Here is an 18,985-nt window from a genome sequence, read left to right on the forward strand (position 1 = left end):
CAATAAAACTGAAAGAATAACAGCATTTCAGGCTCAAGCTATTTGTGCAAGTGCCAAACACTGCAGAAAGAGTTCAGGGCTGATTTCTGTACCTCACTCAACCCATTCACATCAAAACTGATGTAGTGGTTCCATTCTCTTTCCTGTAGGCTGAAAAGGGAATTTGTTTTCTACATCAATTCCTTTTCCTACAAGGCTTCATATTATGCATATAAGGCAAATTCCTTTCAGGACAGATGCAGCTTTTTACTTTGTCACCCCTGAGTGGTAGGTTTTTCAGGTTTGGTTTCTGTTTTTTACTTTTTCTCTCTCTCTCTTTCACAAAAGCATGAGCTGAGCAAAATTTGACTGATGCATTTCAGAAAGGCAACAACTCTCCAATGTATTAAAAATCTAATGTGGGTGCAATAAAACCAGACTTATTTATGTTCACAATACAGCAAAGACCTTACATGTACCTCCATACTGGAAGGTAGATGATGATGACTTGATGAAGGGCCTCCTTGCAGTCTGATAGCACTACGGACACTAGTATTGTATCTTCAGAAGAGCAAAATGCCTAAAGAAGCCACAGATGTAGGCTATAAAGAGAAATAAACACAAATGTTCTGCTTTCACCAAAAAATGACTGCAACTACTGATCCCTTGATGCAGGGACGGGAGGCTGGGCACACGGCAGAGCGGCTGTGCCTCTTCTCTCCAGCCCAGCTTCGCTCTTGGGCCTCCGGAGCCGCCCAGCGACAGCGCTCCAGAGTGGCCCTGAGAAATGGCCACAGACCTTGGGGTGAGGTGAAGAGCTCTACCCCCACATTAGAAATGTAGATCTGCACTCAGGATTGCTGCTGCTATTTAGGAAGCTGGTGACAACGCTGGGAAACACCTCAAATGTTATGTTAGAGTTTAGTTTCCTCCTGTGTGTTGGCAGCCTCATTTACTCTAGGATCTGGCAGTTACATCACACTCCAGGAACAAGCATTAGGAATAGTGAAATGGCCAGCAGACCCCTCTTCCCCTTTTCCATCAGGAAATGATTGCAGTGTCGAGTTGAACTGTGAAGGGCAAATCCTACAAAGGATGTCTGGGAGGGCTGCAGAGGGCAGTGACATGGCGTCGCCTCCCGTGCCGGGGCCCTGTGGCTCCTCATGGAGCGCCGATGGCTGGGCCTAATGAAGCCACGATGAGTGAGGGCCCTGTGGAGAAGCTCGTGGGCGGCAACACATTGTGCAGAACACTTTCAAGCTGTCTTTCTGCACAGCTTTCATGATTTCCTAGATGAAGCTTCAGAATTCCAAGCTTGTCCCGCCGGTGCCTCATGGTTTTAATGAACCCTTTGGATTCTATACCCTTAGAGCTCTAGAAGGCCCTTCTCATCAGAGCAGATATTTCTGACCAAAGAGAAATAGAGTAATAGAGTTTCTTTAACCATGGATAAATTGGACAATTTTTTCTTTTTTTTTTCTTTTTTTTTTTTTTTTTCTTCTCCTCTCAAAGACATTAAAGGAGTCTCAATATCACTTTCACTCCTAGCCTCTCGTGTCAGGAAACACCCTGAGGTACACCCGACAGGTAGCACTGCATGTTGCTATTCCCCCCTCATCGGTTTGTGGCGGGGGGGGCCCTGTTGTTGGAACAAAGGTCAGTTTGAACTGAGGGAAGAACAAAATCTAAAGTTTTGTGATACTTTCAGATAAATATCTAAAAGTAAAGGCTTCTCCCTGAGAATCACCTGCTATTCAAAAACTCAGCTGGATTTGCCAGAATACTTAGTTTTGTCATAATAATAATAATCATCATAATAAGCTCTTCCGAGGTGATCCCGTTAAGTTTGCTATGCTATTTCATACCAGAGCAAATAAATAAACCTGAAGGAAAATCTGCCTCTATTGTTGGCTTTCATACTTGAAATCAGGGGAACGATTTTAAAAAACATTGTTTAGCTTGAAAGCTAAAAGGACATTCGAGAAGCTATACTTACTTAATACTTACTTGAAAGCATTTTCTCTTTACTAGTGTCATGCCTTAGAGAGCTCCCATTTAACGCCGTCAGTTTTAAAACCTCTGCCTTCTAAAGTACCATTAATTTAGTCTTCCCACAAGATGCATTAACTAATGAACAAAAGGAGTGAGACAGGCCAAGAGTACCTCCGATACCTTCGATATTCATATGTGTCTAATGCAGTTAGCTCAATTTTTAAGAAATAACCAAGCAACACCAAAATAACCTTTGGTTTTAACAAGTGTCTGCTTGGTACTCCTGACGGCTGCTTAATAATAGCTTTTTAGTGCATATGCATTGCATTCATACAAATTTTGGTTGACCACCAAAACCTGCACTAGGCCCATCAGAACGATGGCAGGACATGCCATACCAAACAATTTGTTGACAACTGTTGTGCTTAATATATATGTTATATATATATGTTACAGGAGGCTACCTCAGACAGCATGGGAAGGTTTCAGTTCTTACAATAAAAATATCAGGAGAAATCCCCTGCCTCGCATAGCTCAGCTCCACACAATCAGTCATAAGGAGGATGCATCTCTGCCTAAAGAATGCTGTACTGGAGCACAGGCAGGTGGATCGGAGCAGAAGGCAGGAAAAGAGCCCATCAGCTGTGATGGACACAGGCAAGGGTCCTCAGCTGAGCCACGGACACCACGCCAGACTGTCATAACAGCAAAGCAGCAGCTTGTGCCCCTCATGTGAGCGGGGCTGGGCAAGAAAGGAGACCTCAGAGGATTCATTATCTGGGAGCAGACGGCAGCAGTGTAAGGCAGCAGGAGATAGTTGAAGGCAGCCATTCAACAAAAGAGGAATAGACAGATACTCCTTCAGAAATAAAAGATGATTTTGAGAATAAAAGCAACCTGGATAACAAGTGAGAAGCTCACACAGGCAGAAGGACAGCAAGAAAAGCATTCAAAACCACAGGCAACTGGGAAGTGATTTGCCTGAAACACTTAGAAAAGAGTGCCTTAATAGATGGCATACAAAAGGGATGTAACTCACTGCAGGCCAAACCACTACATATTGAAAGAAAAAACGTCCTGTGTTAGAATGAGAGACTTCAGCCTTAGCAATGTCTGCTACAAGCTCTCTCACACCTACCCTGAAACGTACTCTAAATCTCTAAACTCAAACTGCAATTTTATTCACCACAAAATTTCCAACCTAATGCCTCATTATGCCTTACCAGTGCAGGTGAAACTTCAATTGACAGTATAATACATTCATGGACACCTGCAGACCTAATAATTGGCCAGGGAATACGTGGATGAGATCAGCAAAATTGCTGCATTCCGTCTGTAAGCCTAAATGTCCTACGCCAGGAAACAGCCTTGCTACTGCAAGGTGCGTAATTTAATAAACCATTAACTCAAACCTGAGGTGAAGTAAATTCAGCACATTATACATTTCAAAATAGCATTAGAATTCAATTTAAGCATCACCAAAAACCTAATCCTGGGTATACAGGGAGTATTAATAAGTAACTCGAAATCTGTGTCTCGATTTAATTTCCAGCTGAGTTGTGCTGTTCTCTGACTGCGATTCCTGCCGTGAGGATACTTTGGTGATAACATCACAGGTCCAAAACAGGGCAGAGTCTGAAAGCATGCATGGCCCCACTTGGTGGGATCTTCATAGGTGAACAGGTGGGCATACACTCCAGCAAAAGCAACCCGGTTCCAATTTGTGTCATAAAGATTTTTATATCCTCCAGCAATGTGACACCTCAGGAGGGTCCTCAGGCATCCCGGAACTAATCCTGTTTTCTGTTCTTTTTTGTAACCAATGGGGCAAAATACATTTTTGATAACACAGGTGCTCCTGGAAGATGTCGCTAGGAACAGATAGAGGCAAGGTTGTTTGCATAAGGCCAGTGTCACATCAGTGCGGTGCTGCCTGAATTGCAAACAAAATGCTGCCTGGTAACACAGCTGGCTTGGGCACGTGCTGCTCTCCCCCGTCACATTAGTGTGCCAATAGCACATGGCAGGATTACAGCAGCTATAAAGTGACAGATACACTGCTTTCAGTCCCCCAAGTCAGATGTAAAGTGCAAATGGTGCATCATTTCCACAAAGAGCCAAAAGCATAAAATCTGCTTTCCATTTTTTCAGGAGTCGGCCATGTTTTGGACTTTTTTATGTTGCCCCTATAATAACTCCTCTTGATTAGCAACCAAGGCACGTCCCAAAGCAGTTTGGGAAATGCATCTCTTCTATAAATGACAACAGATTATTTAAGCAACAGCTAAAGCACTCTGACTGTGTTTTAGTTTGCTTGCATTAGTGTCAGTCTTCTCATACATCTGAAGAATGAATCCTGCATTTTCTTTAAAATGGTGGAGAGTGATACAAAAATAGCAGACTACTCGTCTAAAATAAAGTTATATGTTTGAAATAGTTGGAAACTGTTTTTTAATCACTAACGTCTTTCTTCTAGAATATAATCTGCCTGCTATACATTTTGCCTTTCTATCCAATTTCAAGGGAAAATGCAGCAAGTGTGTTAATAAATAATTTATAAAAGCATTACAAAAGATAAAGCACTCCTGCTAAAATGTTTCCAGCCTTCTAGATACCAGTTCATTTGTAATCCTCCCTGTTTCCCCTTTGCTGGAACATCAGAAGAGGGTTATTGCTGCATTTCTCCACAGACCCATTTTCCTCATCCTGCAAGTGTCAAAACACATCTTTGTTTTGAAGGTATCCAGACTGATAAAAGGGTATGGCCTAGGATGAGTTGCAAGTTCAATTTTATCTACTACAGATTTTTGTCACGAAAAACATTTTTCATGAAAACAACGCCCTGATTTATTTCTGTGGTCTGGAGTGTGAAGACAGATGTAAAATAGACACACTCCTGGTTCTCCCCAAAAGTAGGCCTCATAGGTGCGGTCCCCTTCTATGTTTTGTCCTTCCTCTAATCAAAGAGGGGGTGTACTGGCTGTGAAACAAAGGAGGGTGAGTTTGGAGTCCAGTGCGCTGGATAGCTTTGTTCTTACCAAGAGGGAGGAGATCACTAGAAAACAGCTTGCGATGAGCTTTGCCAGATGGAATTTAATTTTAGTGAAGGCAATGACCCTATGAGAAGTTAACATCAGTGAGCAAGCAAAACTTGAAGGAAGAAAAATCAGGCAAAAATAACCTTCAACTTGAATAGATCACAGGAGTGCGTGTGTGTGCGCAAACGTATGCCTGAACTATTTCAAAGACTGAAAATGGGTTTTGATGGATACAGTTGCCCTGAAAACACATCTACATGTTCATTAAAAAGGTCATAATTGTATAGCAGGAAATTAAAGGATACTTTACCTTTTCTGCACCGTCTTACATCATTTGTTTTGTCTGGTTTAGGCTGTTCATGTGAAAAGAATAAAGTGGGGAATGAGAAGAGGAGTGCAAGACAGCCCACAGCACGTTACTGAGCTGAACCATCCCCAGGAGAGCCTCTGCTGTGCCATCGGGGGGCTGCTTCCCCGGCTGCTCTCTCAGGGACACCAGCAGCGCCCACCACTGCTGCACCGGCTGACCCCACGCTCCCAAGGGGGGATGCTCTGCCCTGCAGAAACTCCGCAAAAACGAACAACCACGTCCAGGCAAGAGACTTGGCCAAGACCCTCAGCTAGCCACGAGCCACAAACAGCACCTGCACTGCCCAAAATTCATCAGTCAAACAGAGAAGATGCCCAGCAGAGTTGTTCTTTCAAGGCATCACAAAACTTTTATTTGTTTTTAAAGCACTGCAGAAATACTGAGATTGACCAAAAAGTCTTCAAGTAGGGCTGCATCCACCTTCAAAGGGGAAAAAAAGAAAAAAATAGAAGTGCTTCCTGGGGCAAATATATATATTTATAATCACTTATTCCTGTGCTTTAGAGATGAGCACTTCATTAAGAATGCACTTGCAAAAGAAGATTAAACTAAAGGAACAACTGTATATAAGAAAATTCAAGGGCTTTTACTTTTTGTTTTGCCTTTCCAAAGTTGTCAAATACAAGCGAGAACACCATTTATTTGGTTTGACAAATAAAGATGGCAACCAAACCATCGTGCACAGTCTTGTATATTCAAAGCAATCATTTCACAGAGCTGATAGAATGTAGCATTGGAGGCATAAAGCAGTTTGTCTGGTGAAGGATTAGCAGACTGGCATGTTCTGGATAATAAGACTAATTAATAATTTTCATCTCTAAGGAACTACATGAACTACATGACACACCGCTTCATTTCTCTTTTCCCTTTATTGCTGGGTTTAATGCCTGCATCCTGTATTATAGACAGCTACAGATTTGAAGGAGTAACCAGAGTAAACAAATGGCCGTTTTCACAGCTAGTCCTGAAAACACGAAAAGGAGAGAGGAAAACCCACAGTGGCAACCCTTATTCAGAGCAATGAGTTACATAAGAAACAAAGGTGAGATTTTCTAAGGAAAAAGGAAATCAAGGAAAGGCTCCTGCACTGTAATTAGTAAATGCAATTCATGTTACAAACATAACAAAAGCATTTTGGACTACTGACCAAAATAATTTGTCCAAAGAACTGTAGGTACAACGAAGCACAACACAAATTGTTTTTAGAAAAGCTGTACTAATGCAATTTAAGCTTTGGGGCATTCACACTAAATGGAACTTGAGCTTTATGCAAAGTCCAGAGCCATGAAAGGAGCCTTCAAACATATTTAATTACTCACTCCTCTCAAACAGAGCTTCATTTTGTGGGATCCCTGCAGAGACTGAGTCTCACTGAGATTGGCAAGTGGGTACCTAACAGCTTCTCCTCTCTGACCAAAATGAACGAAAAGGGTTCAAGTGTTTGTGAGGGAGCACAGCTAACACCTCTCAAAGGGTTTCTTTGAAATTTATTTTCAGGAGTAAATAGGGGTTAGAAATGTGTGACATCAGAGAGACTGACATAATTTTAAAAAATCTCTGGATTTTTCAGGCCCCAGAAACCATGTCGTGCATGGCGAGTATCGCAAAACCTCCCTGTGAAAATCCTGGGAGGCTTCACCTTCCAGCCACAGGTAGAAATCTTGGGATTAAAATGAGTGTTTTTAACCCTTGGATACGCATAGGCTCTGACTAGGCACTGGAACAAATAGCAGTTTACTCCACTTTACTTCTGTATTCTCTGTTGGATTTCCTTAAGCTTAATAGCAATCACAGAGTAACTGCCTCCACACTGGGGCAGAGACCCTGCACGAAGAACTTCAAAATTAAATAGTGCCAAAGGCAATAGGTCTCAGAGTGCCTCTGTGCAGGGATGTGAACATCACCGCCACCGTCCTTTCTCTGGCAGGGATCCTGAACCTGGGGTTCGTCTGTCACGGTCCCATGGCCACGTAGCAGATCAGTGCTGCGGTGCTGTGGAGCCGCAGCTCGTGATGCCAGGCCACCCTAATGCCTGTTAGGTACCCCTGCCATCCCTTGTCACACTGCCATACACAGCTAATTTTTGTCATGTGGGCTAACATTCACACTTTGTGAAAATGTGCTAGCATAATAGCAACAGTTTGCATTCCTGTTGGAAAAAAGGCAAAGGCTCATTATGCCAAGTGCCTGACTTACACCTCATTCCTTCAACAATATGGGACCTAGCTAAAGTGCCCACACACAGTGCAAGATCTTTAATGCTTTATTGCCCAGTCATTTCTATTTTACCCAAATGCAAAATAAAAACTATTACCGAGCAGAAGTCTCAGGAATTTTTATGAGACTGTAATATTTCCAGTTCGTGTTAAAAAAGACCAAACTTTTCAAGCTGTCACTTGCTTCTCAAGCCAGGGAAGCGGAAGCTGCTGCTTGGTGCAGCACAGCGTGAGCTATCAGCTATGGCTTATGGATACTCTGAAAGATGCAGCTGGTGCACGCAGGACTGCATGAAGGATGATTAAACACCACTAACAGCACTCTGCACACCTGCAACGTCCCCTTCAGCATGTCTCACTTACTCCTTCCAGGACAGACTTCTTGCCTGGACATCACACCTGTACAGCTGCTATCTGCCTGGATTTCCCCCTGACGTTTTCTGCTCTGTGGCAAAGCCTCACAGTGACTCCCCTGGCTGCTGAGAGAATCCTGAGAGCGTGCAAGGCATAATGATGCAACACAGCTGGTTTTCAGCTACTACAAGATTGGATGTTTGCATTGCAGCCGTTCCTGTGAAGCCTGATTTGCAACAGCTCGCTGGCAGCTACTGGCATCTCCTGCCCTGGCATGTCTGACCCACCACAAGAGCAGTGCAGGGGCAACGCGGCAGGATAAGGACGGTGCAGATTTTCTACGTTACACAAATCTGCAGGAGACAAGAGAAAAGTCCTCCAGGTGCCTTTCAGGGCCATCGTGGGACGAGGCCTGCACCCTGCTGGCCTGTGCCACACTCCTCTCTGTGGAGTTATCTGGGAGCACTTTGCTATTTACACACTTTTTTCACCATTGTAAATAATTCCGCGAGCAGTTAATGTGCACACCGTGTGAGAAAGGTATCTGCCTACATATTGCTCTCAAACGCTTGCTAGCCTTAATTTGTCTGATGGGCTGTGATGAATGGGTAAACGCCAACAGACTGAACATCCAGAGGTATCAGTATTCCCTGCACTTCCTACTTCCACAAACATGTTTATCAAGAAAATCTCACCTGTGCAAACGGTACCGGCAAATGGCTAAGCTAATGAATATTCTTTGAACTAATTCATAGGCTTTATTTGAATATTTGCTCGTAATTCCTTTTATTTTATTCCAATTTTTTTCTTTTATAGCTGAGCCAGAGGTAGTCCTAGCATGTCAGCAGCCTTCTGTCAACAATTCCTGGCCTCTCTTTGCTGTGACCATTGTTGTTATTAAATTACTGCAGCAAGTGGGAAGGCATTTGGAAAAAACAAATAATAATCTAATGAAAACAAAGTGCCTCAAATACATATCCTCTCTATGTGTAAGCAAACAATTACAGAAAAGATAGCAATATGAAAAAGGTCTCTCCCATGTCATAAAGAACTGATATATATAGTTACTGTGAATTCATAAAAAAATAGCATGTTTCTATAGCAAGCATGGTCTGTATGTGACTTATTACAAGAGAAAGAAAGACTGTTTTCAACATATCGCTACCCACAATTGCAGCGTCTTAACACCAACACAAGGAAAGATATTCAGAATCTCCCAAAGGCGGGATGGGAAATGCCAGCCATCAGCCCTGCTCCCCATCACTGTCCAACAGAGAGTCTCCAGCTGTACTGCATGGGAGTGGGAAAGAGCAAGAAACACGTTGGTATTAATGGTTACAGACAAAGCCTGCTTCCAATAACCTTTGCTCACAGCAGCCAGCCCTGGGAACCTGGCACTAGATTAATTTTAAATTCCTGGGGTGCCAATTACCAGTACACAGAAGGGAACTCTGCATTTTGTAGTCAGCTGTGCCAATGTTTGAAAATAGACTATCTCTGAAAATCCACATTTTTCCTGCGTTAGTCATTATGAGTACAAACATTTTTCTTTTCTATTGACAGAAAATCTGGTGCCATTTTGAAGGTTTGAACACACGCAGCACGTGTGCTCATACACGAACATCCTGCTGGCAAACAAGCCAACCAGCACAGTGGCAGTGCCTGTGTGCTGACGGCTTTCCAGGAGTACCTGCCATCACTCACACCTAAAAAAAGACTTCACAGTGCTGTTCTGTGCTTGGCTGACTGCAGACAGCTAAGGCACCGCTTCTTTTAGAAAGCTCACCAGTAATGCCAAAAAGAAAAGAACCATTCCATCCTCAGTTACTGGGTTTAGTGCTGCCGGGCATGTGAAACCACGAGGAGCCCTTTAGAAGGGCAGCAAATTATGAGTCCGGGAGGCTTTGCAGCAGCCTTGTTTTTAAGGTGCTACTGAAGATTTCTCCATGGCTTCCCAAATGCTCTTTGAAGCAGTTGTTCACCTCATCATCTCTCTCTTTGTCTGTGTGTTGTGCAGACCATGACTTTATTTTTCTAGAAATCGGGAATGCAAAAGAAAAATATGAAAACGGTGTAGAGAACCACCAGCAGTACCTCTGTCATTATTCCTTCACTCAGCTCCAAGAAGTCAGTATGGGAGGCTGAGTGCCCAGAGCTGGAAGGTCTCCTGCAGAGGCATTACAATGTTTGTTCTACAATTACAAAATCTATTAAAAAGAAAACAAAGTTGTTTTTTGTTGTTGTTGTTGGTTTTTTTTTGTTTGTTTGTTTGTTTTGTAAGGCAGCATTTAAAACCTTTTATGAAGAAAGACTAAAATGTCTCAAAAAAAAACCCACCACAAAACTTCAGATTACAAAGGAGGAAATCTCAGTTGCATCCTGTATAGCAGACTCGCTATCACAACCACACAGTGCCAAGTTTGCCATCACAATGATATTTTTCTTTTTCCCCGCTGAAAACGAAGCCAGGATAGTATCTCTTTGGCAACAGGAAATACTGAAAACATTATTACCATGAACTTACTGGCCAGAGCCTTGAAAGAAACGCTTGGAAAAGATAAAAGGACTCGGTCTGTTGTGAATGCTACTCGATTGAACACCGTTTGCCTTTCAGTCAGGAGCAGGCTGTCATGCTGCCTTCCAAGTGCACAAAAAACCTGTTTCTCTAAATTAATATCCGCTGCTGAGTTGTGAAAGACCCAGCATCACCATCCTTGTGCTCTGCTGCAGACTGAGATCAGGCTCCTCGCACTGGCTGTGGCCTCGTCCCTTCACCAAGACACTGCTGCCACAAGGACACCGTCCTCCCCTGAAAAACACACTTGCTTACAGTTCAGATTCATTAAATATACATTTGAATAATTTGGCAGTTCTAATAGGACAGGAGGGTGTTCCAGAATTGTGCCCCACAGGGGTGCATGTTGATGAACTAGGCTTATACCATTGTTCACATTAATCTTTTATTATTAACCTTAATAATAAAAGTACTTCATTATTTTTATTATGTACTGTTCTTAAAGCCTTCCATTGTAAAATTAAGAAACCAACGCGCAGTGCCAAGTGGAAAAAGCAAGGCCAAACGGCTGCCTAAGTCCAGCTGCAAGGAAAGCAGGCATTTTTCCACCCTGTGCTAGGGGCAGCCTTACAGAGCCCCGGGTGCAGCAACCTCGGCTCCCAGTAGGGCCATCGCCCCCCATGCCCGCAGCCAGCCCCTGAGCAGCGCCACAAAGCTCAACACCTTCCAAGCTGTTTTGCAGAGCTCTTGGAACCGCAGAATGAGGATCTTTTCACCAACTCCCTGCTCCTCTGTAAGCAAGAACTGCGAGAAGCAAGCGATCTGCCATTCCACCCATCCCAGGCCTCTCTCTGCCTTCACTGGGGACACCTGGGAGAAAACATTAACTGAGCAAGCACACACGGTGCTGCCATGCTGTGCCTACAGTTCAGAATTAACTTAGAATTTCCTTTGAATTCTCCTGTCACATCATCCATCACAGGCACCAGCGGAGACAGCCGCTAAATAATAAAACAAACAGCTGTCTGCTGCCCAAGGCAAACTGGACTCTAAGTTTAGAGATTTTGTTCAGTTCCGTGCACTGAACTGTGAACTTTTAATGGCTTCTTTAGTCATGCTTATAAACAGCTCCCCCATCTCCTTGCTGCCTGCCACATCCAACTTCGTACACAGGTCAGGAGCTGGAGAGGTGGCGAGGAAAACCTCCTGCAGCTAGGAGAAGGGTTAAAGTTGGTAGATTCAACACGGTTGCACTGCATTTTCAGCAAAGTCACAACACCACAGTTCTCCTCCATGTAGGTGAAATACCGACGGCTCTGACTGCAGCAGTGAAGGTTTTTTGCCCCTTTACTTACATACGACGTTTGTATTTTGAGGATGCAAATGGAGCTCGGAGATGCACGTAAGCATAACAGAGGACAGTAACATTTTGTGTATGTTCCCTTGGATTAAGCCCACTGAGTAGGCAGCATCTTCTGTGGTTTGTGGGGTGTCTTTTTATGCAGCTGAGAGAGCAACAGCTTTGTCTTTTTAATATGGAAGTGTGATTTCAAACCAAGGGAAAAACATGGAAGTATTTTGCATTTACTTCTCCAAACAGATGTCATTTTCCTTAGACCCAGTTGTTTTCGGGACTGCGGGGGTTTAATCTTTAGAACAATAACATTATTACAGTATTTGTCAAGTGCTGTTTTCTAACAAAAGAAAATGAATTGCTTCCACATGCTCAGCATTTGTAAGCAACAGTAAATAGTCAATACAAGTAGCTCAGCAAACCTACATTTAGCACTCCGGTGTCGTGTCAGCAAATACCCACCCCAGGCACTCAGCGAGTGAACCCGAGCACAGCTACCCGAGGACCACTCCGTATGTGGCCACTACCCAAACACTGCAGAACGAGGAGGAAAACTGCTCAACTTTTCAAGGGACTTGATCGTGCCCACAACAATGAGGAGAAAAATCACCCAGTAACCCAACAGAATTACCCCAAAACTAAACTCCCTGCTGGAGGAAAGCCGTTCCACCCACCCTTTTTGTGCAGCTTGCCATGAGATTTACACTAAATTCAGACAAATCCCCACAGGCTGCTTTCTCTCCCACGACGTTGCATGCTCAGGAAGCAGTTGGCTTCCTGAGTTCCTACTGCATGACTTGCTTCAAAATGGAAAATAAAATAAAATAAAATAAAATCTAGAAGAGGTCTCATTTTAGCTGACTCTGTTTAGGGTACACTTAAGCTCAAGCTATAAAGAGGAAGGGAGCTACACATCAGCTCTATATTTGCTAGAAACTTATCTAGAGAAAACATCTCACAACTCTAAAGAAAGATGTACCACTTTATGAAAATTCCTATACCCTTCAGACAAGAAACATCCCCCAAAGCAATCAAACACCCCAGAGAAGGGCACAGCTGACTTCCCCAACAGCAAAAAGAAACACAGCCGTACAAGTTCAGTTGGAATAAAACCATGAGAAAGGAATCCATCACCATCCTACCTGAAGAAGCCAGTAGCACCTTCTGTGAAACGTGGGGATGATGGAAGAATGGACGTAACAGCCATACAAGCACTGAGGACAAAAAAAGAGAAAGCAGATACAGGGTTAGGGAAAGAAATCATTATCCGGATGACGAGCAAGTTAAAAAGGCAGCACCCAGAGACAGGAATGAGAGAACATTATCCGGTATGCTACACTGGCACTTTTTGAAGTCAGCCCAGGGCTTTGATTCTGCTGGTAAAACAGAATGGCAGGTTAGAGCAGGGCAAAATTTTAGGAGAATACATTTTAAACACTGCTGTGGGTTAAAGACTCAATGGACAGAATTTAAGCATTTCTCTAGTTTATATAGGGACATAAACCCTAAACTGCAGATGACCAGATCCTTATTCAGCCTTTTTGTCAGTTTTTGAGGGGTGACAGAGGCTTTTCCAGTTCCTCGATGACTCACAGTGCCATCACTGCAGCAGAGGAGCCTGTGCCCACCCTGCACGTTGTGGAGGAACCAAGTGCTCCACCACACAGCAACGTCCTCAGCTTCTGCTGCAGAGAAACCCCTTGGAGATGCACTAGCACCATGGGGGCAAACTACAACCAAAAAAACCCACAGCTATTTTACATGGCTTATCACTCAGGTACACGAATTTAAAATTGAGAGCATGTAAACTGAAAAAATTGTTGTCATGTATTGTTTTATACAGCAACATGAGAAGACAGTGCTTTGTTGTTGTCGTTTTAATGAACTTTGCTTGTCTAATTACCTGAAACGAGTAAGGGTAAGGAATTCTTCCTGTAGCAAAACCAGATTTCCAGTGTGTTGAAACTCAAACACTGTCAGTTGGAAGCTAAGCCCAGTACAAACCAAACACAAAACTGTTATTAAAAGATCCCCGTACGACTCCTGCCCACAAAATATGTTGTCCTGGTGGTGAGCAATTGCATTGTGCATCACTTGTTTTGTACACATTATTATTAGTAGTACTATTATCATCATTATTGTTATTATTATTGATATTATTATTTTTCTGTCTTAATAAACTGTCTTTATCTCAACTCACAGCCTTCACTTTCCTGTTTCTCTCCCCCAACCCAGAGAGGGAGGAGGAAGGGTGAGCGAACGGCTGCGTGGTGTTTAGCTGCCGGCCGGGTTAAACCACAACAGTCCTTTTATTGCTAAAAAAACAACATTATTTTCTGACTCTGCTGGCTTTTAATATAGTCCACGTGGGGAGTGGGGACAGGCATGCGTACAATGATATATTCCCCTCTATGGAAGGTGATTAGTTTTCCTTAAATGAGAAATTGCTACAAATGAGGAATCTGCTTGCAGCTTTCTTCAGATATTTCCCCTGAAAGATCACAGATCATGCATGTTTTAGGCATGCCGATATTCTACAATTACAGAAGGAAAAAAAATCAGTAAAGCCAGCTGCAGGGGATTTTGCAGAGGAACTTCATTTTTCGCTTTACTCCAGTGACTGCACTGATTGCAACAACGCTCGTAATTACTGCTCTCTGCACACTGCTGGGGGCCCTTGGTGCTCCCTGGGGAGCAGCTCAGTGGCCAGGGCCTTGTGTGGGGTCGCGCAGTGCCCATGCCCTGCAGGCGGCCAAGGCAGCTCAGGATGTGCAGATGTAAATGCTTGGCCCTGTCGCTTGGCCCTTCAATTCCTCACCGATGGCGTGGCAGGCTGCTGCTTTCTTCTTCCTTTTTTTTTTTTTTTTTTTTTTTTTTTTTTAATCCAGTGCTAAGATATTTAGAATCCAGTGAGCATTTCCCAACAAGTAGGAGCAAACTATACAACAGGCAAATAGACAGCTCCCAACTTCTCCCTAACGCAGCAGCAGTCAGGGCAAGGACGAATTTCCCTGTCCCAAACAGGGATTCCCACTCCCTTCTGCAGTGCTGTGTTTGAGGGAAAGATGCTGAAATTACATACAACCAACTTGTGTGATGACCTTAAAATAAACAAACATGCAGAAAGGGAGTAAACATGTTCATAACTTATCACCACCCTAAGCCCTTCTTCTTGTGTTTGGGTACCAACAAAAGCACATCAGGACAGATATGTTCAAAATGGGGAAATTTGGTCTACGAACACTAAGAACAGAATGGAAATAATGCAGAACAGCTATATCATTAAAAAACCTTATTTGGAAAGCAAGCCTAGTGTTTATGAGTTCCAAAACATTTTAAATATTAAAACTATTAAAAACTATTTGGGGTAAATATTTTAAAATGTTCAGTGTAAATATTAGCAACCTGAACGCCATCAGCTAAAGGGCTCTCATAAAACAAATTTACCAGCTGAATGTGTGCCGTGTATTCAAAGTCCTGAAACATCAAAACTGAGTGAGTTCGGACTTGCTGCCCAGTTTCTGCAATTAATTCCTCTCTCGGTGGCCATCCAGCAACCTCTGCCCTCCGTGGGAGCTCTGGACAGGGAGCGTCTGCGGGCAGCAGCTGAAGCTGTCCCCAGGCTCTGCACGCAGGGAGGGAGGGCAGGTGCTGCCACGAGGGCTGCGGGGTGCCGCTGGGTCAGCAGCAGGACTGTCTGCTGTCAAGGAAAAATGCTCTTGGTTTATTTCCTTACTCTTAATTTTGGTCTTCCCCACGGCTGCAGGATGGGATGGCCCTCACTCTGGTGAAACTTCAGCAAGACTTTAAATCACGTTAGCCGAAACGTAAGCGGATGGGTGCTAGAAAATCTTATCTCTAAATCACTGTCTGAATTGTCTAGAATATCTGTTTCCGCAGATATGGATGCCATGTCATAAATACTGATGTTAAGGTTAACGTGTGGAATCAAGGCTTTATTGGCACTTGTTTGGATGACCTGCATATTTTACTCTGTGCTCTGTCATGCCTGAGTAATGCCATTATCTTGGCTGCAAACCAGCTCACAGCGGGACACGGGCTCTGTCTCTGTAATCTCTCCAGTGCAGGAATCCCAGCTGTTTGGTGCAAACACAAAGGGGCTGCTGTATCTTGATTTATAATTCTTCTGTCTCGAAGGCACCTTCATAAACTATGAAAATACTCTGCAAACAATGAACTTGCCAGCCTTGACATCATTAGCATGCCCTGTAACAGGATTAGTGCAGAGGGAAAGCCATCATTTCAGGTGTGTCATTAAAAGCACACGCTTATCAGCGAGTACACTGAGAGGCTGGCTGCAACGTCTCCTCCGCAAGATAATCACTCACAAGGTCGGCCTGAATTAAAAAGGATTTAAAGACTGCTGGCTTCTATCACAGAGTTATTTTTAAAATATAAATGACAAAGATTAATAATGGTTTTTAAATATGTCAAGGGTACATTTCACACGCACACACACACAAAAAAAAAAAAAAAGAAAAAAAGAAAAAAAGGGGGAGAAAAACCTCAGGAAAATAATCCAAAGAAAAGCTTAACATTTTAATCCCACCATTCAGCATGGGAAAAAAGCAGACAGTGTTTGTTTAAGATAATCCCTGACAGTGATTCTTGGCCGCACTGCAGCCTGGTGCTTTATTAAAAGGTCTTTAATACAGAGTTCTGCTGACTCAGAACTGGTCTTCCCATTTTGGAAAGCAGCGTGGAAGGTTCAGGATCACCAGGTCTGAACAGCTTCCCATCAAGGACTTGGAAAGCAGGTCCAGAGCCCTCCTCTGGAGAAGCTTCCACAGCATGTGCATCCACCACTCTGGTGCCCAAAACAGTCTGATGCAGAAGTCAAGGACCCCAACCTTAGGAAAAGTTAAAACTAAAAATTAGATCCCGGGAAAAGTATGCATAACTTAATGGATAAAGTGATTTTTCTCCTTGTACTGTTAAGTGCTGTTTTAAATGCTATGACCTATCTGAATGGGGGAAGCACCCACATTCCTCAGCTATGAGAGAGACTAAAACCATCTGGTACACGTTTCTGGATTCCTCTTCAGGTGGTACCTCAAAGCTGTACTTATCTACGGGAAGCTCAGGTAGTACAAACAGCCACGGACTAAATCTTACCCATCCCCAAGCAGGGATGGCAAAGCTCTATGGCAAGCTCCCCGTTAGCACAGCACGCAATGCAGTTAGTTAAAGGAGGCTCTAAAAAAAACAAAACAAACAAACAGAACAACAACAAAAACAACCTCTTGCTCAAAACAGGCAAAAGGGGTTTCATTAGCTGTTTCATCTTTTTCCTTTTTTTTTTTTTTTTTTTACTGGGAAGGTAAAAAAATGCCACGGCCTGTGTGTCTGTGGTTATGTTAATGCTGGGCTGGGCTCTCAGCCAATGCATTAAGTGAAATCGAATTCCTGAAACCAGCTTTAATCAGCAGATTTTTAAGGTTAGAATTACTCTCTCCTCTACAAGGCTTGCCAAGGTTAATTCTGCTCTGAGCATGCTGAATTAATGGGCTGGACAGAGAAGAATTGTTTTTTCCTGATTTCCTTTTAAGTTCACAAAATCTCTAGGAGGAAAGAAATAGGATTTCTGAACTGCCCGAAGAGAAAAGCCTCTTCAGCAGCTTCTGATTTCTGTTTTGAAAACAGAGACGAAGACGTGAACTTCTGTCACCTCCTGGACGAGCACCGGGCATGGCAATAGGCACCAGCCCGTCCCCAGAAGGGAGCCCTGGGGGGCAGCTGCCCTGGGGCGAGGACTTGGATGCAGCTCCCTGCCCTCAGGTGCCGTCCCGGTGACTGCTGCAGCAGGAACAGCTTCCCTTGGAGCCTGCTGCAGTCACCTTTCAGGGAGGGATGTGCTGAGGTTTGCAAATTACATGACATTTAGAGGTTTAAGTATTAACGGTTTCATGTCCCCCCTGCCCCTCCAGCCAACAGAAAGTAACCGAGACGAAGGGTTTGGACAAAAAATGCCATAAAGATGTTTCCAGGAGGCAACAGTCAGGTGAAGAAGCCTACGGAGCAGGGAAGAGAGGAAAACAATGAGATGAGAGTAAGGCTCTGAATGCTTGCGGAGGTGAGCAGAGTGATTTTTTGGCCATGAGCTTTGGCACCTTCAGGGAAGGCTGCTGGATGCCTTTTCCAAAGAGGTGCAAGCAAAATTGCTAAGTGCTCTTGGAAATTTTGCAGAGTGTTGTACACACGTAGGTGGGAAATCTGAACGTGCAACGAGCGTAGCCTTTGTCCTGAAATACTGCAGTGTCAGGGGTGCCCCTTCATGCTGACAAGCCAGCTGGTTAAACATCCTCCCCTCGCCGCAGCCGCGCTGGGAAGCAGCGGTGCAATTCGGAGACCGTCCAGAGGCTGAACACCACTGGCACAACGCAAACCTGCCCCAGCACTGCTCCCGGAGGGCACACGGGGCAATCCTTCCAGCTGCCAGGGCAAGAGCAGCAGAGATTTGACAGTCACGCATGCTGATAGCAGGAGTACCTCTGAGGAGAAGGGTCCTGTTTCTGCAGGGACCTCCAGCCAGGTGAGAACAGCGCTACCAAGCTCACAGCAGCCTGTACGACAAAGCCACGCTCTCCTTGCTGCGTCCCTCCTGCTTCACCCCGTAACCCCCCTGCAACACGAAGCCCATACCTGCCTCCAGAAGTTCTCAGCTCCAAACAGCTTATTTGCAGCCCCAGTGCTGCTCCCAGAGAGCCCACCTCTGCCAGCTCCACTTCATCGTGTACCTTTCTAAAATCGACTGATCATTAAAGAAAAAAGGGCTTTCTCTGGACGGAGAGGCAGAGCTGGGCAATTAGAACAGCCTACCCTTCCATTTATATGCAGCTCACATCTTGCGTTATCAAACCTCTGAAAACTGCAGGAAAAAAATCAAAGTATTAGTGCATTTTTTTATCCTAAGCTCCTTAAAGTGATTGTAGCTTATTTAAAAATAATACAATAATGCTGAGGTGTTCTTCCTTAACAAGAACACCTTGGGAACGGAAATAGGAGAGCAAGGAATCAAAAATTCAAGATAGGGTTGGTCAGACTTTGAAATTCTTCTCCCCAGTGAGTTACACTAGTGGATATTTATAAAAAAAAAAAAAAAGTCAGGATTTTGTTCAGATTTTCACACTGAATTCCCAATTCCCT

General features: G+C 43.9%; 1 protein-coding gene across 1 annotated transcript in view; it reads right to left on the reverse strand.

Annotated features, from left to right (window-relative positions):
- The window catches only part of CAMTA1 (calmodulin binding transcription activator 1), a gene marked incomplete at its 3' end in the record, with an annotated part of 330,178 nt that overhangs the window by 111,145 nt on the left and 200,048 nt on the right, over positions 1-18,985 (reverse strand). Inside the window, exon 6 of the mRNA XM_084300275.1 lies at positions 12,961-13,032. Coding sequence (XP_084156401.1) covers positions 12,961-13,032 — 72 coding nt within the window. The remainder of the gene's footprint in view (positions 1-12,960; positions 13,033-18,985) is intronic.

Source organism: Netta rufina (genome assembly GCF_964035555.1).
Source record: "Netta rufina genome assembly, chromosome: 22".
Classification (NCBI taxonomy): domain Eukaryota; kingdom Metazoa; phylum Chordata; class Aves; order Anseriformes; family Anatidae; genus Netta; species Netta rufina.